A 21,429-nucleotide genomic window follows, 5' to 3' on the forward strand; every position below is an offset into this window, starting at 1 on the left:
TTGTACGGCTAGTAAGCAGCATTCGATAACGCATTTTTTACAGGTCATCTTTGTCCTGCCTGGAAACAATGCCAACGAAAACATGGAGAATGAACCGTGCTCAGGAACTATTGTCTTTTTATTTTTGGACCTAAAGCGGTAAAGGGTCGACTGGATCAAGGTCGGTGCTACCTTACAATTGATTCCGGTGTCAGACTTTATCCCTTGAAAAAGCTGCACCATTGTCAAGTAAGATAATGGATGAGTAAATCTTCATAGGTGAGGAATCATGGCATGAAGAAGAGGGTCGGTTTGGATGGCCCTGAGCAGTGATCGAAAATAATATGATACATAGCAACATAGTGATATCACACCATCATGTGGCTGAAATGTATGAATTGAATGCACGTTGCTTCGTTTATCATGATGAAGTCATATAATTGCATATCATTGTGCACATTGGAAGGGAAAAAAAAGAGGATGATGCTTGTTGAAGAATTCTATTGCTTGCCATTACATCTTTCAATTCTACAGAGACGATTCGTTATTCCTGGAAAGTCTTCTACTTGTGTGGGTACGGCTGCTTCACTTTTAGTCGGCATGAGTTTCTTTGTTACAACTGAGGCGCTTTCTGAAACGGGACACTGGGGCGCTGATTTTCATTGGTGGGAGGAAACAGGAACTCCAGAAAAATCTCCAAGTTCATCAGCCAAAAATTTCAGTGAGTGAATCCGGGAAAAAGTAATTTATCAGACATGCTTGAGCGCAGTAAAAGGTGACGAGATCCTAGACAAGATCGACGTGCCTGGTGTGTTGACTGCCTTTTTCAGGGAAGACAAAAGTGAGCAGCCGGTGAGACCGAAGGGCGAAAGCATGATTCAATGCTTATTGAATGTGTTGAATCTCCGAAGTGAGGTATCTGAATCCATTGACCAAAATAGGCAAATGGAGTGAAAAGGAAATTGAAAATGTCCACAAATGGAGAAAAATCCAGTAGTCGTAATGATGTCATGTTCCAAATCATTGCGGCCATTTTGAACGAACGTCAAAGCGTTTCTGAAATGAGTGTTTTTGGTTTTAATAACGGCACCCAGTGTTTCCCCTATTTCTTTCTTCCTTTCTATTTTTTTTTCAGTTCAATTGTCAGCGCCCTTTGCCATAAGCTTTGAAAGATTATCATCGTATTCCCATTTAGTTTTATCACAGAATATTACCTTAGCCCATGGCAGCTGCTACACCGTCCTCTTTTACCACCGCGCATGACTACCCGTTTACTCCAAAGTCAGCCTTAGTTTCGCCTTTTGCTCAAGATTTTGCTCATTTTACCGAAACTCCACAAGATAAACTTATGCCCGTCGCCGTCGAACCTATTGAGGGTAAGTGATGACACATTTTAGTAGTACAGTTCGAATCACAATTGTATGTAGCATACTCACCTTATTTTGTCCCGGTTGATCCTTTGTTTTTCCCCACAATTAGAAGCATCCAAGTGCTCTTCGTCCAATTCCGAACGACCTTCACTTCCTGAAGGCAGCATTCACACTTCCGTGCGTCTGCAGGATACCGAGACCGAAGGCAAACCCAGCATCTATTTATTTATTTTTGTCAATCCGCTTTCAGGAGACCAGAAAGGCGCAGATTTGATCCAACTTCCCATTCAGCATTTCCGTCTTCGACGACTGCCACAAGTGCAAGTAGAAATTCATAATATCCTTGACGCTGAAGATCGCGAAAAAGGCTTGGAACAGGTTATGCTCATCCAAACCATGGCCAAACTGGGCAAAATACCGCCTATTCCTGACGACGACGAGGAATCCGAAGAAGGAATCCACGCTTCCCCTTCATCTCCCTCCGATAGGGCTTCCAAAAGTACCGGCTCCAGTACGTCCAAAAGCACCAAGACCCCGAAATCCGCTCCCGAAGCCAACGGTCGACTCTCCAAAACCGTCCGCACACGACAAATCCATGTCTGGAGTGCAGGCGGTGACGGTACCGTTATGAGCGTATTTGAAATGCTGGTTGGATGCAAGATTGACCTTGACTTGATTTTCTTTTCTTGTAAGTTGATTGCTATATAAAAAAAAAAAAATTACAAGGCAACACTGGAATAGCTGACTTTGAACATTACATTACAGGTATCCCGTTTGGTACTGGCAACGATTTTAGTCAAGTTCTCGGTTGGGGTCGCACCATTCCTAATAAAGATTTGCTTGGAACGAGATTACAGAATCTGGAATCGCTGATCTGCGACCGTCTCGAAAAGGCTGAAGCCGCGCGATTGGATATCTGGCAAATCGAAATGGAATCGCATCCTGGCGGTTACGTGCGTCAAGCAGGACCGAAAAACCGAAAAGACGGTCATGATGTGGCCGAAGTGAAAGGTGACAAGGAAGTTCACGATCCCGTAGAGGGCGACTTGCAAATTGTTCGAAAAATGTGCAATTACATGTCCATTGGCGTCCAGGGCTACGTTGGCAGTGGATTTGAAGAACATCGTGCCGGCAAACGTTTGGCCAACATGCTTGTGTATACGAGTGAAAGTTCCAAATGGGTGTTTTGGCGTCGATTCCCTTCCGTGACAGAATTCATTGACTCTATTGTTCAAAACGGTAAACAAGTGCTTCGTTGTCCTTCACCGGCCGAAGCAGCGGCCGCAGCCAAGTCCAACAACGCATCGGCCACGAGCGTCTCCACCGACTCCAGCCCTCTGCAACCGATGCCCGAAATGACCAAACATCCGATTGATTTCGTGATACAAAACATCCCGCATATCTGGTACGTAGTCGTTGATGTGATATGCATCCTTTGCCGCCTTCTGTGCACTAAATCAGGAATCTTTTTTTTTTTTTTCCCTTTGTTTGCAGGGGACGTGAAGTGGATTTGTGGGGTGAAGCCGAATCGGGCCTGGAAGTCGTCAAGGATCGAAATGGTCCTACAGATCCCAAGACTTGGAAACCCCAGCGAGCGAACGATGGGCGTTTGGAAATCTTGGTCATTGATAACATGATGTCTTACATCAAAAAGCTCGCCAACATCCGAAGCCATGTGTCACGTATTGGACAATTTAGCTCGCCGTTTGAAATTCGATTCCGTGAACCGCCCAGTACCAGTAAGAAACACAAATCGATGATGGCGTCCATGAAGCATCGATGGGGTCAACGCAAACGCAACAAGTATGAAAAGAAGAATGTCATTTGTCTGATGTGTGACGGTGAATTTTACGACTTTAAAGATCCCAAATCCATGCGATTTGAACTCTACGCCCAGATTTGGACCTTGGGTCGCAGCGACGAAGAAGAGCAAGGCCGCTTAGTGCAAGATGAAATCGGTCAAAGCCAAGACACCACGGCGTAATGGCTGCATACCATCCGTTGTTTCCACTGCGTTACTCATTATGTACCGTTGACCATTTTCCTCTTGTGATTTTTATGTAAATTTAGCTTCATTTCATCTCGTTCCCAATCCCCCATACACACGTAATTTATCTTATATTTTAACTACAGTATCTACTTTTCATTTTTCAAGAAATACAGCTTGTTTATTTTATTCTACTTGATTACTGTTCTATTCTATCGTTATGATATTCTGGATGGTAAAAATAAAAAAAAATAAAAACTTGTATAAATAAGGTAATGGCAATAAATTTGAAGTAGGGGAAACTTAAAAAAACATAAAATTACATAAAAAGTGCGAAACAAGTAACACATAACACAGTTTCAATAGTATGAATGAGAAAGACAATTGGTGAGAGTACATGGGGTTGGTTAAAGATAAAGAGGCAGCAGGCGACGAAGGAGGGGCCGGGCGAATGCTACGACCGATGGCACCAATGGATAGACCCGGTTCAGCCACACCAATTCGCCACCTCATGGGGCGCTGCTTCTGTATCACCAGCGGCTTGGGAAGCTTTTCAGGTGCCATTGTAAACGGATCCGTAAGATCGTCAATAGAAATGCCCGTTTCTTCGGCAATCCAACCGAGCATATACGAATAGTTACAAAAACTGTTTATCACCATGTCGCTACTGTTGTTGGCCGGATGAGGGACGGGACATGTCTGACGTTCCGATTCCAGATCACGAACGCCAAAGATACGAGCTAGTGGACCTAAAGCATACGGTGCGAAACGGGCCGTGCGTTCTCCCGGTGATAAGCTTGCAGGGACATACACCACCACGGGGCTGCCGGAATCCCCGTGGCATGCCATGGCCTGTCGAGGATACGAAATGGCTTCTACCATATCCGGGGAATTCGCAATGAACCGCGTCACATTCAGCGTGATACGTTGCATCACCACTGCTTCCGATCCACCCACCGTCGTATATCCAAAGCCCATCAATGTCCCTGAAACACAAACAGCGTCAATGTCAATGATCGGTGCATATTTTCAATTGCCCAATTTTTTTTTCCGACAATGAATGGGTTCCCCCTCTCGTCTTTGGTTGATCAATTGTTTCTTGATTTTTTTATCTCTTTCGTTCTTTGTACCTATTGTGTGCGAAGGCAGAACTCGGTCCGATGGCCAAATGGCGACCCGTTGCACGTTTGCGGATTCGGTTAAAGGAGTGGCGAGTCGTAAGATGGCGACATCGTAATGCATATCGGTGTCATTATTTTGCTGCCGATACTTTGGATGAATCATCCAATCTTTGACGGCGGCGGTATACTGATAAGACCGCTCGATGTGACCGTAACCCACAAAATAGGGATTTTTACTCAGCGTGGAAGGGTGAGGTGCATCCACAACGCAGTGAGCGGCGGTCAAAATGATTGCAGGATCCAGTGATAAAATGATCCCACCGCATACGTGTGGATTCCCGAGCATAGCATAATACGGATACAAGCTTGTATCCGTCACAGCAATACCGTCCTGTATACAAAGTCCACTTTGGCCCCACTGCATCAAGTACAGTTGCCACCACCACCACCAACGACGCCATCGTTGGCCGCGCTGATTATGGGACATCAATGGAAAAAATGAGCAATGATTTTATGAAATGACAGGGAAAAAGGAGAAAAATACTTGACAGTAAAAGAAGAAGCGAGATAAAAAAAAAAAAAAAAAAAAGACAAGATACTAGTAATAATGACAAAGAGAATTGCGCTTGATTTGTCTAAAATACACTACGTTCGTGGGTATGATACGAACATTCCTCAACCGCCCCTGGCATTCAAGGGCATTCAAAGCACCATGATCCCACCCAGCCATTGGTCAAGTTCCGACCGTTGACCCAAGGCACCTGTCCAACCGATGTAGAGGTCAGGCCGTACAACGACGACCTGACAATGTGTGAATGCATCGAAACTTTGGTGACATTGAGCATTGTTGATTTTATCCACAAGTACCGGAGGATCCGTTTTCGAGACCACTTGATCGATGATATCGCCTTGAACGGTGGTAGTCATCAGATGGACCGACATCCAAGAGGAATATTGTTTGTACTTGTGAAGGAACTCACGGATCAAAGGGAATGTGTGCGCGATATCATTGCTCAACACGACCATGTGGAATTGCCATTGATATTGGTCCATTTCCGCGCGCCAAAGATCATACAATCGGACCTTCTTGCCACTGCTGTGACATACTATCTTGAAATCCGGCATCCGGTCGCCCGCTTGCAGTGCTCGCTTGTTTCCATCCACCGGTAAAACATTGGTTGCTGTGGATCTGTACGAAATACCGAACCCGGTGCTGAAGTGACGATGCTGCTGAAATAACGTTTGAAGATCCGACTTGTCTTCAGCCAAAGACGAACCGCCATGGGCTTCTTTGGCTACGACCGCATCAATATCAATGACTTGCTGTGCTACAGATCTACGCTCGCTTTCGTACGTAGATAAAATTGACGGTTGCAATTTTCCGGATTCCACCATGACCAATTTCCACACCTATTTTTCATTGCATGTTATTTAAATGTGAATAGCCATTTTTTTCTCTAAAAAAAAAAAATCCAGTGACGATGTACTTACCAAATTGAACACATCGCCCAGACCGGTATTGAGACCCTGTCCCAGGGTGGGGCTTTGAGAGTGAGCGGCATCACCACACAAAAACACTCGCGGTCGATTGTCTTGGGGCGTAATGGTGCGTTGCATTTCTTGAGCGACGTGCTGTCCCACGCTATACACGGTCCACCACAACACGGCTAGAAATTCCACCCGGTAAGGAAGTAAAGCCCGCCGAGCCTCGGTTTGAATATCATTCAACTGGATTTGATTCCGTTCTTTGCCAGAAGACATGTGCACCATGACCCGTAACAGGTTATTTTCACGCGGGAAAAGACATACATTGCCCATGGGACCATGGACGTAACTGAAGATGAAATGTTTGAGTCACTGCTTCCTTCAATCATCTTTTTTGTATAATCCCTGTTGACTGTACCTTACTGTTTGCTTATCAGGAAAGTTGGAACGCACCAAAGCATCCAAGACCCCGGAGTGTAAGCATGAGCCTTGTCCATTTGACTGAATGCCGAGCTGACGGCGAATGTCGCTGTGGGCTCCGTCGCAGCCTAACAAATACTTCGTCATGACCGTGCTTTGTTCGCCACTAGAGACATTTTGTAATGTGGCTCGGATCAGTTGTTCATCTTCTGACCATGCAAATTCCTTGACAGTGACCGGTCGCTCCACTTGGACATCGTGCTCTGACAAAGTATGTTGCAAATGGTTCTCGGTGATGTGTTGTCCAACACACAATAAATGCCTTTTTTTTTTCAATGATGTCAAGGATGAGTTACTTATTTGCGTACTGTGCTGTGCTGTGAAAAACTGACTACACGAAAAACATACCGGTACTTGGAAATCACCGTGTCCTGGACGACTGGTTCGTATTCACGCTGTTTACCATGATGAAACGCGAATTCTTCGACTTTGGCGCCAGTCTTCAAGAGCTCACTCCCCAATCCCACGTGATCCAATAGTTCCAAGGTACGGCCATGAACCCAATCACCACGTCCCCAGTGCTGCGGCTCGAATTCGATATCTAGAGGAAATACGTTATGATCCTTGAGCGAATCCTATTGCGATTTGTTCTTGCCCAAAATACTTGCCTACAATGCGTACTTTAAACCCAGATTTCACCAACAAATTCGCGGCCAGTAAACCAACGGGTCCGCCACCAACGATCAGGGCGTCTACGACAGGGATAGTTTCACTTTGGGTCATGTGGGAAATAGACTACTTTGCTTTATAATGTTTTTTCAATGAATTAAGAAAAAAACAAGAGCAAAAACTAATAAAATGAGATGTTTATATATTTTATTCAATTTCTGTTTTCAAGAAAAGAGGATCATGACATGATTTTGGTTGGAAAAATCATGCGACGAAATTGTGAGTCGGAAAAAGAAAAAAGAGTCACTGGTAGAGATGGCAAAATAAAAAAAGGTGGGTTTATTTTAATTTATCGTTTTCGTCGATGATCGTCATCGTCGCTATCATTATCGTCACGCGCTCTCTTTCCCTTCTTTGCTTTGTTCAGGAAAGTATCAAGGCCAAACACATCCTTGTCGGCGGCCTTTTGTGAAGTACCACCAACGATTTCCTTTTCAAATTCCACAGGTCCACTAGATCCTTGACCTCCTTCGGCACCCTGGAATCCTCGACGATTGATACCAAATTTATCTTGCTTGATAGCTCGTTCCAAATCCTCGGCATCCGTGCTACCCAATACATCCGATTCATCTTTGCTCTTGAATCGATAGATGGATGACGACGTCTGTGAGAAAAGAGGCTTGTCGTACAAACTGTAAGCTATTTAAGAAATCAACCATCCAACACAAACAATTAGCACATGCACACAGTTTAACGAAAATCCGTTTCTCGATCCACTTTTTGTCAACTTACATTCATCATCCTTGAAACCTGAACCGATACCTTCGGATTGATTGAACAATCTCGCATCGTACATGCTTTCTTTACTCAAAGTCGGCTTGGCTAAACCAAGAGCGATCTTTTCAGAAATATCACGTCCTGACTCACTAGAGAGAACCAAATCATTTCTGCGTCAGCAAAGCGATTGATCATCCCAATATGGCTTCAAGAGAAGAAAAAACTTACCGAGCCAAATGTTTTGCTCTTGCTTCAGTACCCATTTTACTCATACGTAATTCACGCTCTCTTTGTTTTTGACGTTCACGACGTAACTGATCGCGTTCTCGTGCTTTTTGTTCGTCCTCGTCATCGCCCTTGTGGGAGCGCGATCGGCTACGTCGTCGTTCATCTTCGCTTTCACTTTCGCTGGCCGAGCGTTCCGAACCCGATTCATCACTCGAGTCGTAGTCGGGCATCAACGAGGCGGCCGTAGGACGACCTGAAGCTGCAGGACTTTCCGAGACTGAAGCGCTCGGTTTCAAACCAGCTCTAATAAAATTGAAAAATTGTCCATCCTTTCATTAGAAACTGTGAAATAAAACGAAATCGTCGATCTCATCGCGTACCTTTCTTCGCGTGCTCGTTGGGCCAAGTTTCGTAGTTTTTCTTCTTCTGCTTCCTTTTGCTTCTGTGCTAATTTCTGCTGCATCAAATTACGCTGTCGTACTTCTTCTCTGGCGTGTCGATCGGCAGCATAGAGTGCTTCCGAGAATTTGGCAAAGTTATCATTGATGGTGAGTTCCTGTAAGCCGCGACCGTCGGCGGCTAAGCGTTTATCGAGCGGGATTGTATAACCTTTGGTATTTTTCCAGTTGGAAATGCAGGGTGGAATGACCCATTCCGCTTGTTCTTTGGCGGTGAGTTTTCGGGGAGGAGAATGCATCACCGGTGCCGGTGGAGAAGGCGGGCCTCTTGGGACCTTTTTGTGCAAAAATCCTGGTGGCTCCATGGGATCGCGCGGAGCGTCGACCATACGAATAATGCGCTGCTTGGCTCCCGAGTTGAACGCATCGTTGCCTTGGCCCGCCGCTGGTGTGTAACGAATATATGTAGGATCCTTGTTGTTGCCGTTGGTGCTTACGACGTTTTTCGGTTTGGCCGCTGCAATTTTTCCATTAACAATCTTTTCCAAAGCGAGACGAGTCTTTTCGGCGACGCTTAGAACTTCTTCCTCGCTGGGACGATCCATGGCGATCTTTTCGACATCAACGTCCTTTCGTTCTTTTAGCGGCACCATGTCTTTCAGTGATGTGTGAATGATGCGATTATCGCTGTGTCCTTGGCGTGCGATGGCATCGTATTGCACATTGCCTTCCGTATCCACTTGCAGTGTCAAAGCACCGCCACTCGTTTCGGTCGCCTTGCCGTCTTTCCGGCCCATGCCCAGAGGATATTGCAGAATATGAATTTCAGGATATGCACCGCCATTGGCAAAGTCTTCGGCGGTTCGTGGTCGAAACGAAAGACGTTGTCCATACGGCGGAATGCGATTATTGCTACGAGTCGCAACAATTCTGCTGATTTCTTTTTCGATCGGTGGAGTGCTTTCCGTCGACGACTGTAGTGATTGACGAGGCTTTGGTAAAAGGCTATTGATGATACAGCAAATGAATAACGTGGTTCACTAATGCCCCAATTTCATATACCCTACCTTGATAACGTAGCCATTAGGGAGATGCTGATGTACGGTGGATGAACCAGAGAAAAAAAAATGAGAGCAGCTAAAAAAAAAAAAGAGTGCAAATTACAACTGTGACATCATCACCATTCGATTTTTGTCACGTGAAAAGGTGGGCTCCCATTCGTTAAGCATTAGTCCAATCAGAAACCGTAACTTGATTCCATAAGAAAAATGGGGCGCATTTGACCACTTTGGGGCCAATCGGCATTCAGGAGATATGCCTCGCGTGCTTCACTGAAGTCAATAAAGGGTCGCATCTTTAGTTGGGTACAGTAGAAAACTGCATTGGTTGTACCAACATGCACGGATTTTTCATGCCGGTTCATGCTTTACCCAGCAGTGGTTTCGAAAATGGCCGTTTAAAAAGTACAAGGCGCACGCAGCCGAACATCAGATAACTGGTTTAACTCCTATAACAACCTAATGATTCTGGACAATTTTCAGGTACTATTGAATTCGGCACCATGACAACCCGTCATGGTTTCTCGATAAAAGCGTACAATATTCTGAAAAAGTTACGGAGGTAATCCCGATAAAGGCAATGACCTTGTTGTTCAAGCATGATGACACAGAAAAAAGTGTGGACGTATGGTTTTCATGGTATACTGCGGTGACACAGACAACGCCCAAGTAGGGAAATACAATAGTTTGAATCACAGATGATCGCCATCTATCCTATCACCGAATGCTACTTTCCATCGTTAGACAGAACTACAGTGAACCTGTCAACTGTGTGTGTGTTTCGTTTTATCTGCCGGATGTTTACAGCTGGATATCGTGATCGTCCACTGTTTTGCAAGTAATGTCTGGAAAAAAAGGTAGCCACAGGAAGTCTATGCGGAACGCAAGGCCATAAATAATGAGCAATTCAACGCCAAGCGAGCATGGCAAGAATGCATTGATGAGAATGATCTGGCCAGTTGACTAATAAGGATAAAGCCGTGGGCGAAAAAAAAACACGTCGTCTTGGATTGGTCTGATTTTCGGCTTCGATCGCCATTTGGGAAGGCGATCGGTCAACAGGAGTTTATCTGTTGTGTGTCTGTAGCAGTCACACCAAAATTTAAAGCAGCGCATGACTAACCGATGTGCGACCCAATCAATTTGATATAAAGTACCTGGCTGAATCCCATCTTAAAGGTCTAATTTCATCACAGCCGTTTTTCTTTTCTTCTTTTTCTCTTTCACCTTTACTTCGGTTTTCATCTATATATCATGTCCGCAGGTCTTCGTCAAGCTTTCAAAACGGCCAAGGCAGAAAGTAAGCTCCGTTTTTCACCCATTCGGCACAGTGTCATTGAAACGTGTATGGCCTTGATATTTACATCCATTTTTTCCGTGTAGACCGTGCCGCGTTTGTCACCTTTATTACCGCCGGTTATCCCACGCCAGCCGCCACAGTCGATAATCTTCTTGCACTCCAACGAGGTGGTGCTGACGTGATTGAACTCGGTAGGTTTTTGGGAAACCGTGTCACTTGCAATCCAATTTGACCACTGACGGCGTATATGAAACTTTTAGGTATCCCTTTCACTGACCCTTTGGCTGACGGTCCTACCATTCAATATGCCAATACTGTAAGTAGACATTTATAGAAGGAATAAAGATGGGGTAGAACGATTGGATTTGACCATGGTTGGACTTTTTTTTTTTTTTTTTAGGAATCTTTGAAACACAACACTGATATCTCCATGTGTCTTCAAATGGTTCGAGATGCACGATCCAAGGGTCTCAAGGTCCCTGTCGTGTTCATGGGTTACTATAATCCCATCCTTGCCTATGGCGAAGAAAAGATCATTCGTGATTGTAAGGAAGCCGGTGTCAATGGTTACATTTTGGTCGACTTGCCTCCGGAGGAATCACACAGCTTCCGTAACATCTGCCACAAATACGGAATGTCTTACGTTCCTCTGATTGCCCCTTCCACCACCGAAGCGCGTATTCAACGTCTTGCCAAGTTGGCCGACTCGTTCATCTACGTCGTCTCCCGCTTGGGTGTCACCGGTGTGTCTGATCAAGTGAACAAGGAATTGCCTCAAATGGTGGCTCGTATCCGCAAGTACACCGATGTGTATTTGGCCGTCGGTTTCGGCGTCTCCAATCGTGAACATTTCGAAAAGGTCGGAGCCCACGCCGATGGTGTCGTCATTGGCTCTCGCATCATCACCTTGATCCGCGACACGCAGGCTGCAAACCAAGACATCTCTGAGGCCCTCGAAAAATATGGTGCCGAGGTGTCGGGACGCAAGCCCAACTTGGAAACTGAAGCCGCGAAGGCCGATGTTCAAGCCGATATCGAAGTGAACGAAGTGGCTGGTCAAGGCATCATTCTTGAAGACAACACAGCGACCAGCTTTTACGAATTGCAAACCCGATTCGGTGATTTTGGTGGCGCGTATGTGCCTGAAGCCCTCGTGGATTGTTTGACCCAATTGGAACAGTGTTTCATTGCCGCCAAGGACGACCCGGCTTTTATTGCTGAATTCCAGTCGTACTATGACTACATGTCGCGACCTTCTCAGTTGCAGTTTGCCAACCGTTTGACGGAAGATGCTGGTGGTGCCAAGATTTGGTTGAAACGTGAAGATTTGAACCACACCGGTTCGCACAAGATCAACAACGCCGTGGGCCAGATTTTGTTGGCCCGTCGTCTGGGCAAGAAGCGTATCATTGCTGAAACCGGCGCCGGTCAGCACGGTGTCGCGACCGCCACTGTTTGTGCGAAATTTGGTTTGGAGTGTGTGGTGTACATGGGTGAAGAAGATTGCCGTCGTCAAGCTTTGAACGTTTTCCGTATGCGCATGTTGGGCGCGACCGTGGTGCCTGTCAAGGGCGGATCTCGAACTTTGAAGGATGCCATCAACGAAGCGATGCGTGACTGGGTCACCAACGTCGATACCACACACTACCTTGTGGGTTCTGCCATCGGTCCTCATCCTTTCCCCATGATTGTGCGTGAATTCCAGTCGGTGATTGGCCGTGAAGCGAAGCGTCAATTGCAAGAAAAGGCCGGCAAGTTGCCTGATGTCGTGGTGGCCTGTGTGGGCGGTGGTTCGAATGCTATTGGTATGTTCCATCCTTTCGTGGAAGACAAATCGGTTCGCATTGTCGGTGTGGAAGCCGGTGGTGATGGTGTGGATACGATGAAACATTCAGCGACCTTGAGCAAGGGTACCCCAGGTGTGCTTCACGGTACACGCACGTACCTCTTGCAAGACACCAAGGGCCAGATCGTCGAAACGCACTCGGTCAGTGCTGGTCTTGATTACCCCGGTGTGGGTCCCGAGCACGCTTTCCTTATGGCTTCCGGTCGTGCCGAATACAATGTGGCCGATGATGCCCAGGCCTTGATTGGTTTCCGCAAACTCACCCAGCTGGAAGGTATTATTCCCGCCCTTGAATCATCCCACGCTATCTACTACGCACACAAGTTGGCCCAAGAATTACCCAAGGACAAGGATATCGTCGTCTGTCTTTCAGGTCGTGGTGACAAGGACATGCACACCGTGGCGGAAGTGCTTCCCAAGTTGGGTCCCAAGATCGGTTGGGATTTGCGCTTTGACTAAATTCTTTGCTCTCATTCATTTCATTTCTTCTTTTTTCCTGCCTAAAAAAACATCTTACGTCTTCCCTCTTTTATAACCATCTCCATTTTGTAAATGTTACCGTGTATTTTCGTAGATAAATAAATCAAAGGAATTGATCCAATAACAAATTTCATGGTGTTTTCTTTTTTAGTGTGCGCTGTGCTGCTGTTGACAATGAGTGGGTTGACGTTGATCAAGAAAAAAAAATCATGCCTGAATTAACCCGCCATTTTAAAGCCAGCGGATCGGCCACTTTCATTAAACGGGTGTTCATTGGGTGGCTTGTGCTGGCACTTGCCTTTTCGCGATATGACCTCGCCATTCATTGACGATACAATAGAACTCACCTCCCAGCTGAACGACTGGTCCTTGCATGTGGCACAGTCGCAAGAAAGTGCTGAACTTGAAGTACAACGATGGAAAGGGTACCAGGACGACTATAATGCCCTGGAAAAGCAACTTCAGACATTACCAGACGAAACTTCCCGCACGGCCATGGTAAAAAAAAATTGGGAATATGGATTTCAATTGGCCGTCATGAAGCTTAACAAAAGACTTAGATCCCCATTGGCAAACTCGCGTTTATGCCCGGTAAACTTATTCACACCAATGAAATCACGGTCTTGTTGGGCGATCAATATTATGTGGAACGATCCGCCAAACAAGCGCTGGGCATTCTGCAGCGAAGAAAAGAAGGTAAGGGCGATTCGATATACAGAAGCTGAGTTCATTATCCAACCGTTGGGTTCATGGATGTCTGATTTATGGTTGAACGGCAGTGGTGGATGAAAATCTGCGACTGGTAGAAAGCAAGTTGAATGCGATCAAAGCCAAATCTAATATTCATTTGCCTGGTGTGTTATCAAGCACGGAACCAGAGGTAAACATTGAATGGGCGTTTCTTCCTGTGTTTGACAATGTGATATTTATGAATGCATCTATAGTTGAATGAGGAAGGTTTGCCTATCATGGAAATTCGAGAACAATTGCCCGAACCGATTGTGGAAAAAGCACCCAGCAAGGAGACTGTTACTTCGACCGATTCCATTCCGAAATCTGTAAGACGAGCACGCGAAATGATGGCCATCAGCAGCAAGGCTAGCGGAAACGACGACGATAATAAAGCACTGTTTGACATGTTGCAACAACTGGAAGAGGAGGAGGAAGAGGAGAAAGAAACACAGCAACACGAAAGTTCCAAGGACAAACGGTCTCCGTGGCTGGTCCAGCATGAAGTAGGCGAAAAAGAACTCGAGCACGACCATGATGAGGACGACGAGCAAGTGGATTGGGACGATAATTTATTCGATACGGAGCTGGCGAGCAATATGTTTGATCATATCCAAGATGATGAAGAGTATGCTATTCAAGGCACCGTCGATCAGGAAGATCTGACGGTCCATGATCATGCAGGTCTCTTGCACGCGGATGCTGAACCTGGTGACGGCGCTTTCATCACTGAATTGGACGACGAAGCAGACACAAGCGAACCAGTTCTCCAATCATCGGTTAAGGAATTGAGTCTTGAAACCGTTGAAACCCACCCACCTGATACCAAGGCAAAAGAGAAGACAAAGGAGGGAGTTTCTGAGGCGGCGAAACCAGTGTCCAAATTCAAACAAGCGAGACAGCAGCAGGCACAGAGAGAACAGGAGGAACAAGAAGTAGTCAACGAACCAGATAACGGTATACCCACTGTAGCTGCCACTCGCAAACCTAGAATGCCAATGTCAAGGTTCAAGCTGGCGAGACAGCAAGAACGCAAACAGCGGACCATGCCGGAAGTGACCCCTCCGAAAGATGAAGTGGCGAAATCACATACACCCGCGACGGCTATTCCTCCTCCTGTAAGCGCAACAAAAGATGAGGAATCAATGGCAGAGCAAGCGAAGCCGGATGAGCGGGTTATTCCTCAGGTCAAGGCGAGTGCGAAAAAGACGTCCAAGTTCAAACAAGCGCGCGAACAGCAAAAAAAGGCGACGACCCAGTTAAAGCGCAAAGTCAGTTTTGGTGCCATGGCGACGGTTCATGAACATGATACCACAGCTGCTCCGACGGCCACGGAAGGCGATCGACCCGCATATTCCAAACCGATTAAAGAAGACGTCTCTGTTGAAGCCGCCGCCAACCCATTTCAACATAAAATCCAATCTCCAGCCGACATTTTCCGCGTGGCCATGCTGCATCAAAATATGCAACCGGACGGATACCCTTCGCTGGATGACACCGTCACAGACCCCACCGAAGTGGATTTGCAAGAATTGGCTAAAAGTGTGCGTAGCCAATCTCAAGAACTGTGGCGACCCTCCGGTCCCGAGGCCGAGGTTAGATTACCCACCGTTCCCAACATTCTAGCACGAGCAGCTTCGGAAGAGGAGGAGATCAGTGGAAAGGAGCAAGCCGTCGTGCCATCCAATACTCAGAAAGGAAAAGGACGTATGGACACCAAAACCATGAAAGGCATGGTCATGGAGCGCGAAACGGAACCTATCAATCTTGAGGAAGTTGAAGATGATATGGATATTCGAGAAGTAAGTATTGACAGGCGAGAGAAGAACAAGAAAAATTTTCAAAAGTTTATTCATTGTTCTTTGTGTTGTATAGATATCATCGAATTATCATCTACGCCGGCAGCAAATGATGGCGGCCATGGGAAGCTTTACTTTTGAGCCAAAGCCTGAATTTGAAGTATGCACTTGAAGCATTGTTTTTTCAGCATTTGTACAATGATAATGACAATTTGTTTGGCTTTTTTTTTTTTTTTCATTAGGTGTTTGATGAAGAATTACCACTTCCTTCAGCATCGAAAAAGCCCGAAGTGACCGAGGCTCCGCCGAAGAAGATGTCCCGATTCAAAGCGGCGCGGTTGGGATTGCAAAACAAATCAGAAGAGGAACAATAGTGAACAGTTATTTATAGTTCTAAGACTTCCATTTTACTTTTTTAGTTGGCTATCATAGTAATAGTTACTTGTGTATGATAAAACCTTCATTCGTATCAATAGTTGATGCTTCTTTTTCAGAATTTACTGAAGGTTAGCTTTGGACCTGTTCATTTTGTTCAGCGAAAGCTGGGTGACGGGAGTGGATAGTGAGTCGTATTATTGAAGAAAGGGTTGGAAAATCAGATTTTGGCAAGATGGTCAACGGTCACCAACGTCGAAAGTCGTTATGCAGGGTATGAGAGAAAAGAAAGAAAAAAAAAAGAGCAAGAGAGAAGACACGGCAGAGAATCATTCAGGTGGGATCAAACGCAAGTAAAATGGAATCGTTATTGCACTTTTTCGCTGACGGCATGATCTATTAGAAACAAAAGGCAATACACAGGTCAATAACTTATTTTCCCAGAAAATGCTAAAGCAATGGTCTTGAAATGGTACCTTCATCCTGTATGTGGAGTTGGGCGACGTTTGGGATGGCGTTTACACCTGCTTTGCTTTCAAGCTTTTTCCAGAGCTGGTCCCGTTTTTCATCCTGATTAGATCTACACAGAATAAGTCAAGGGTGGTTCAGCGAGTGACCATGACCCACCACTTACGCATTTTCGTCCTCTTTGTATTTCTCAGTACATTCATCGAAGAGAGCTGGATTGATTTCCATGAGTGTTTTCAAAGCATGATAAACAAGACCATGGATGGTTCTGTCATTCAAAAGGTATCGTCAATGGTTAGTGTTCTTTTTTCCTTTTCCACGAATCCACGTCGAATTACCTGTTCCAATGCGTTTTTGAATGTTTATACAAAGGAGGGAACATGATGGGCATAATGACCTCGATATTGTCACTGATTAAATTGACAATGTAGTCATTATTCCAGTAGTAGAGAGCCCGCTCTGCAACCTGCATCCAAATCGAGTGATCAGTCCTCGCAATACTTCACTATTTCAAAAAGCTAGATCCATCCCAATGCGTACCTGGAAATGAGGACTCGAAACGCATTTCGCCAATCGTTGAAACAACGGTTCCATAATCCTTTGGAATTCCACCGCATCGACGATGTCCAGTATCCCTTCGATTTCAGTTAAAAACATGACTTCCTTGGCACTGTTGATTTTCGGCCAGTAATGTAGTAAGCTATTGATAACCTGTTTTTGCGGGATAAAACATCAAAACATTAGACGAGATGAGGAAAAAAACTGTCAACGAGAAAAAAAAATTACTCAATCAGTTCTTACCTCGGATGTCAAGGTTGGGTCCTTCTCCAAAAATTGTACCACGCAATAGTCCAGCTGTGGGTGATACATAGCAAGAGTGGAGGGTTTATGTAACGGCATGAGCACTCGGGAGAGAAAAATGCGATGTTCCTCTTTCAAAGGGAGAGCGAAACCGTTGATAATACTGGCGGGAAAATGACAAAATATGAAAATAAGTCAAGTTGTCCTTGTTCCAAGCGCAATCGCATTTTTACCTTCCCAAGATCTCCAATAGTTCGGCCACGCCATTGAACCGTTCGGTCTCGTAAATAAATTGAAAGAAAATATTATTGATGGATCGTCGAATAAATGCACGTAAGTTTAAGAATTTTCCATATAGTCTATGTAGTGTTGTTTTCAGGAAATCGCGTTCTCTAGGATCTTCGCTGTCGAATAATTCCAGTAACTGTCGAGCAAAAACCTCGTCGTCAGTATCATCGATTCATTTTCTTGTCGATTGAGAGAGAGAGAGAGCATCACCCCACCACCCTTCCCCCCCCATTCTCTCCTTCTCTCTTTCTTTTTTTTTTTTTTTTTACCTGAAGAATAAATTTTTGATCAATGTATTTTTTGGCGACGTGCACATTGAAATCGGGTGATTCCACAAATCGTAAAAAGAACTCATAGACAAGCTGTAAATGAGGCCATGCCGATTCCAATACTGGTTCATCTTCCTCAGGATCAAATCCCTCGCCAGCTACGGGATTCAGTTGCGGAGGAATGGTTCTAAATAAATTCACCGCAAACTAAAAGAAAGAAAAAATAAAGGAAGTCCATGATCACCATGACGCAAAATCAGTCCATCGGTTCCATCACATTCGTCATCTAGAGTATGCCTCTGGCGTGTATTTACCATGCGAATGACATCTGGATAAATCGAATCCACAATCGCTCCTCGTGTGGTAGCCACGTATTCCAACATTTCCTGCAATGTCTGCCGCTTGATCTCTTTGCCTTTCAATCCAGAGGAGACATCGTTAAAATCAAACAGAACTTGGCATTGAGCCAATTTTCGCACAAACAATTCGTGACGTTGGGAAGGCGGCACCTCTAATAGGGGGATACCACAGCCATCAGGACCGATCCGGAAAAAAATAAACATACGAAAGCAGACAAAGCGTCGGTTGGCACTTACCGTTGAAGTGGGGATATTTTTCCAGTTCCACTTTTTCTCCTACGTGAAAGCGAGAAGATCGTTGACGTCGAGGACTCTTTCCGACGGGAATGGTATCCTTTGGCATGGGTTTAAGTTTGTTTAACGAAGACCCTGTCTTGGTGATTTCAAGAGACGGTCGCGATCCACTTGTTTTCGTGGTAGAAGAAGGAGCCGTAATAGCCTGAAATACGTGAAATGGAGCATGAGAAATAAGTTAAAGTGACCGTGAACATGAAGAAGCGGTGACCCAACAAGGGTACCTACAGTGGCATTAACCGCGATGACGGGCACGGCTTCTTGAGCCGGCGACGTATGATGAGTGACCACATTTGTTTTAGCGGACCGAGACGCCGAATGTTGCTTATGCGATTGTGATTTAGAGCTGTTTTGACTGCTCGAAGACTTGCTTCTAGAAAGCTAACGACAGAAAAAAGTAGCAAGCAGTTAGCATAGAAAAGAAAAAAGGCGTTGCAGGTTGATTCAAAGTGAACGATTTGCGTACAACTCCTTTCAATCCTTTCATCATAGTGCCCAAGAATTAGCGGGCCAAGTTGGGACAGTGTATGCGACAAAATATGACGACGGAAGCTGAATGGAAGAAAGAGAGAAGAGAGAGAAAAGGAAGGAGAACAAAAAAAAACAAGGCAACTTGATAGGCAGGGAGCGCAATAATATAACAATTGACTGTTGTTAATCGCGCACGCAGAAGAAAAAGACTGGAAAAAAAAAGGAAGAAAATCCACCACCCGCCATCCTGCGGTTGCGCTTTGAGCCGACGATGAAGAAAAAGTCACACAAATGGCAAGTCTGCTCCAGAACCGATTGGACCATTTTCCCCAGTCGTGGAATGATTGTTCTTTTTTTTCTTTATTTTTTGAAATGTCTGCATCATCATTGATCGATCTCCGACTGACCATGCATTAGATTCGGCTCCCTTCAACCTACGAAAAAAAAAAAAAACCCGGTCTCCCGCAAATCAACAGAGAAACTACCTGCTCACCACAAGCGGAGTAAGGTCACTCAGCAAGCATACTGTTACAAGTCGTTTTTGAACCGAGAATGCGAGAAAAAAAAAAAAAACCTCACTCCTTAGTTTTTTTTAACTTTATAAAGAATTTAGATCCTTGCCACGTTTTCATCCTTGCTACTCTCTCCAGATGTCTAATTGAATAGGAGTCCTTAATGACACTATCCAGTGGCCTTATTATTACGTATGGGTTATGATTTTTCTCCAATCATTCCGAGACCAAAAGGTCTTATTCAATCATACCTTTCAGGGCTTACTGTACGTACAAGGCATTCTACAGTCATCGTTCGATATTGAAATCACTATTGGAATCCCCCATGATTATTTTCATTATAGATGACGCTAGAACAAAATTCGATTTAGGCTTTACTTTTTTGGGACTTAACAGGAAGATTCCAAAATCGAGGAGTACCTGTATGTTAAATGATCATTTTGTTATATAAGAAATAAAAAAAAATATAAAAACATTTTTTGCCTGGGGACCAGTGCCATCATCATATTGTCATTATCACACATGTTGAAATGCCGTAAGCATAGTAATTATGAGCTCAGCAAGGAGCCTTTTTCCGTCGCCTAAATTTGATCCATCTAACAGGAGCTAGTCAATTCAGTCTGTATTGTCAATGCGTTCTTAATATTTTAATATCTAATGCGATAAACTAGCATAAGATGGTCCCTTCATTGCGGATGATTCAAATTACACAAATCAGGATAAGTGAAACTGAAAATAATTCATTCCATAACAAATACAGTAGGGAAACCTGACTCATTTTAGAAAACTTCTGTTCACCAAAACAGGGTCCTTATTGGCGTCGACAAAAAGAGAATATAAGCTTCGCTAGTCTCTGATGCAATAATATTGTTGCATGGTATAGCGGGTGTTCATGTGTTTGTCGCTTCAGGAGTCGGAGGAAGGTTGGGGAGAGTGAGCTACGAGTGGCAAATTTTTTATTTTTACTGTTTTGTCCGCCTCCATCTGGAGGCGCCGGCTTAAATAATGGAAAGACGGTTTCAGATAAGTTCATAGTTTTCCATCCGGCATCCTTGGGGTTTTCCGACGTTCTGCATTGATCAATGGGGTCCTGATCACACCGAAAACAAATATGTATAATCTTCTTGACGCACTTTTATTCCAACGTGCCGATTTTATAGATAGGCCCCAATTATTCCCCCAATACTCCAGTTCAACCAGTGGTAAAGTCCTATGTATTCTAGTGTTTGATTGGTAAAAAGGTTGAATCCTAGTCGATATATAGAGCCGAAGCATGATCTAGGCTAGTGTGTGGATCAATGTGAATTCATCAATGGTTGATTTTGCTGATCGCGACACAATGAACAGTCCCGAGTTAGTTTTCGCATACTCCGCTCAAAGAAATAAAACCTGCCCATCTTTCTTTGTTGTCTATAAGTTCCCCTTCTTACTTACATATGCGCACCACAAAGAATCTTACACGTTGCGAAAACACCACTACTCAAACCCAAAAACCTAGACGACGTTCGAGCATTACCAAACGATATTGTTTGGCCGCCAGATTTGTTTGACGGGGTGTATGCCATGCTGTAGTGTACAAGTCCAAAATGCCGCGCCACCTTGGGTGAAATCACAAACGACAACGGATACAATGTGAACAGGAAGGCAGCCAAACGCGTGTTGCATGAAGACGGGAACGACAGCAGATTCGCCCCGAATGAAAGCAGAGACATCTGTTTGCTCTCCATTGGACGATGGAACACTGGGAGGACGTTATCTTGACCGATGAAGTTACCTTTGAGCTAGGCCGGAACAGCAGCCAGATTGAAGTATGGCGAAGAGCAAATCGACCGCAAACGCGTACTTCGAAAAAGACGACAAGACTGGCCATTGTCAGCAGCACATCCGTGCAAAAGAAAAGCGACTTGCGCCAATCCTGACTGTCATCAACTTCTCAGAAGCGACAG

General features: G+C 44.9%; 7 protein-coding genes across 7 annotated transcripts; 3 read left to right on the forward strand and 4 right to left on the reverse strand.

The window, feature by feature from the left end:
* Positions 1-1,201: 1,201 nt before the first annotated feature.
* Positions 1,202-3,333, forward strand: BYT42DRAFT_591498 (ATP-NAD kinase-like domain-containing protein; the record flags this gene model as incomplete). The annotated part of the gene is made up of 4 exons (XM_051570544.1): positions 1,202-1,355; positions 1,459-2,037; positions 2,115-2,754; positions 2,844-3,333. 4 exons carry the CDS (start codon positions 1,202-1,204, stop codon positions 3,331-3,333), a joined length of 1,863 nt encoding a protein of 620 aa, XP_051428528.1.
* Positions 3,334-3,639: 306 nt separating this feature from the next.
* On the reverse strand, positions 3,640-4,803 carry BYT42DRAFT_487955 (trypsin-like cysteine/serine peptidase domain-containing protein; the record flags this gene model as incomplete). Its single annotated transcript, XM_051563843.1, has 2 exons — positions 3,640-4,322; positions 4,467-4,803. 2 exons carry the CDS (start codon positions 4,801-4,803, stop codon positions 3,640-3,642), a joined length of 1,020 nt encoding a protein of 339 aa, XP_051428529.1.
* A 356-nt stretch (positions 4,804-5,159) lies between these two features.
* Positions 5,160-7,145, reverse strand: BYT42DRAFT_542175 (FAD binding domain-containing protein; the record flags this gene model as incomplete). The annotated part of the gene is made up of 5 exons (XM_051565604.1): positions 5,160-5,867; positions 5,949-6,291; positions 6,361-6,684; positions 6,771-6,997; positions 7,044-7,145. 5 exons carry the CDS (start codon positions 7,143-7,145, stop codon positions 5,160-5,162), a joined length of 1,704 nt encoding a protein of 567 aa, XP_051428530.1.
* A 235-nt stretch (positions 7,146-7,380) lies between these two features.
* Positions 7,381-9,560, reverse strand: BYT42DRAFT_525393 (SKIP/SNW domain-containing protein; the record flags this gene model as incomplete). The annotated part of the gene is made up of 5 exons (XM_051565331.1): positions 9,502-9,560; positions 8,417-9,439; positions 8,037-8,339; positions 7,824-7,957; positions 7,381-7,730 (listed from the first exon to the last, which is right to left on the reverse strand). The coding sequence occupies exons 1-5, from the start codon at positions 9,516-9,518 to the stop codon at positions 7,381-7,383; spliced, it is 1,827 nt and encodes a 608-aa protein (XP_051428531.1). The 5' UTR covers positions 9,519-9,560.
* A 1,095-nt stretch (positions 9,561-10,655) lies between these two features.
* BYT42DRAFT_552995 (tryptophan synthase beta subunit-like PLP-dependent enzyme) lies at positions 10,656-13,240 on the forward strand. Its single transcript, XM_051566436.1, has 4 exons — positions 10,656-10,792; positions 10,876-10,983; positions 11,053-11,108; positions 11,193-13,240. The coding sequence occupies exons 1-4, from the start codon at positions 10,747-10,749 to the stop codon at positions 13,095-13,097; spliced, it is 2,115 nt and encodes a 704-aa protein (XP_051428532.1). The 5' UTR covers positions 10,656-10,746; the 3' UTR covers positions 13,098-13,240.
* A 108-nt stretch (positions 13,241-13,348) lies between these two features.
* BYT42DRAFT_552998 (uncharacterized protein) lies at positions 13,349-16,026 on the forward strand. Its single transcript, XM_051566437.1, has 6 exons — positions 13,349-13,616; positions 13,679-13,814; positions 13,898-13,998; positions 14,063-15,649; positions 15,723-15,806; positions 15,889-16,026. The coding sequence occupies exons 1-6, from the start codon at positions 13,428-13,430 to the stop codon at positions 16,018-16,020; spliced, it is 2,229 nt and encodes a 742-aa protein (XP_051428533.1). The 5' UTR covers positions 13,349-13,427; the 3' UTR covers positions 16,021-16,026.
* A 625-nt stretch (positions 16,027-16,651) lies between these two features.
* Positions 16,652-18,549, reverse strand: BYT42DRAFT_488003 (protein phosphatase 2A regulatory B subunit; the record flags this gene model as incomplete). The annotated part of the gene is made up of 8 exons (XM_051563844.1): positions 16,652-16,757; positions 16,828-16,955; positions 17,030-17,200; positions 17,291-17,453; positions 17,524-17,714; positions 17,848-18,054; positions 18,162-18,358; positions 18,444-18,549. 8 exons carry the CDS (start codon positions 18,547-18,549, stop codon positions 16,652-16,654), a joined length of 1,269 nt encoding a protein of 422 aa, XP_051428534.1.
* Positions 18,550-21,429: the final 2,880 nt, after the last annotated feature.

The sequence above is a fragment of the Radiomyces spectabilis genome (genome assembly GCF_025331425.1).
Source record: "Radiomyces spectabilis strain NRRL 2753 chromosome Unknown BYT42scaffold_1, whole genome shotgun sequence".
Taxonomy (NCBI): Eukaryota; Fungi; Mucoromycota; class Mucoromycetes; order Mucorales; family Radiomycetaceae; genus Radiomyces; species Radiomyces spectabilis.

Bases quoted from the DNA above. Each gene is read 5' to 3' on its own strand.
- BYT42DRAFT_552998 (XM_051566437.1), top strand. From the start codon at position 13,428: ATGACCTCGCCATTCATTGACGATACAATAGAACTCACCTCCCAGCTG. The intron at 13,815-13,897 runs GTAAGGGCGATT...GTTGAACGGCAG, and splicing joins TCTGCAGCGAAGAAAAGAAG to TGGTGGATGAAAATCTGCGA. The intron at 15,807-15,888 runs GTATGCACTTGA...TTTTTTCATTAG, and splicing joins AGCCAAAGCCTGAATTTGAA to GTGTTTGATGAAGAATTACC.
- BYT42DRAFT_552995 (XM_051566436.1), top strand. From the start codon at position 10,747: ATGTCCGCAGGTCTTCGTCAAGCTTTCAAAACGGCCAAGGCAGAAA. The intron at 10,793-10,875 runs GTAAGCTCCGTT...TTTTCCGTGTAG, and splicing joins CAAAACGGCCAAGGCAGAAA to ACCGTGCCGCGTTTGTCACC. The intron at 11,109-11,192 runs GTAAGTAGACAT...TTTTTTTTTTAG, and splicing joins CCATTCAATATGCCAATACT to GAATCTTTGAAACACAACAC.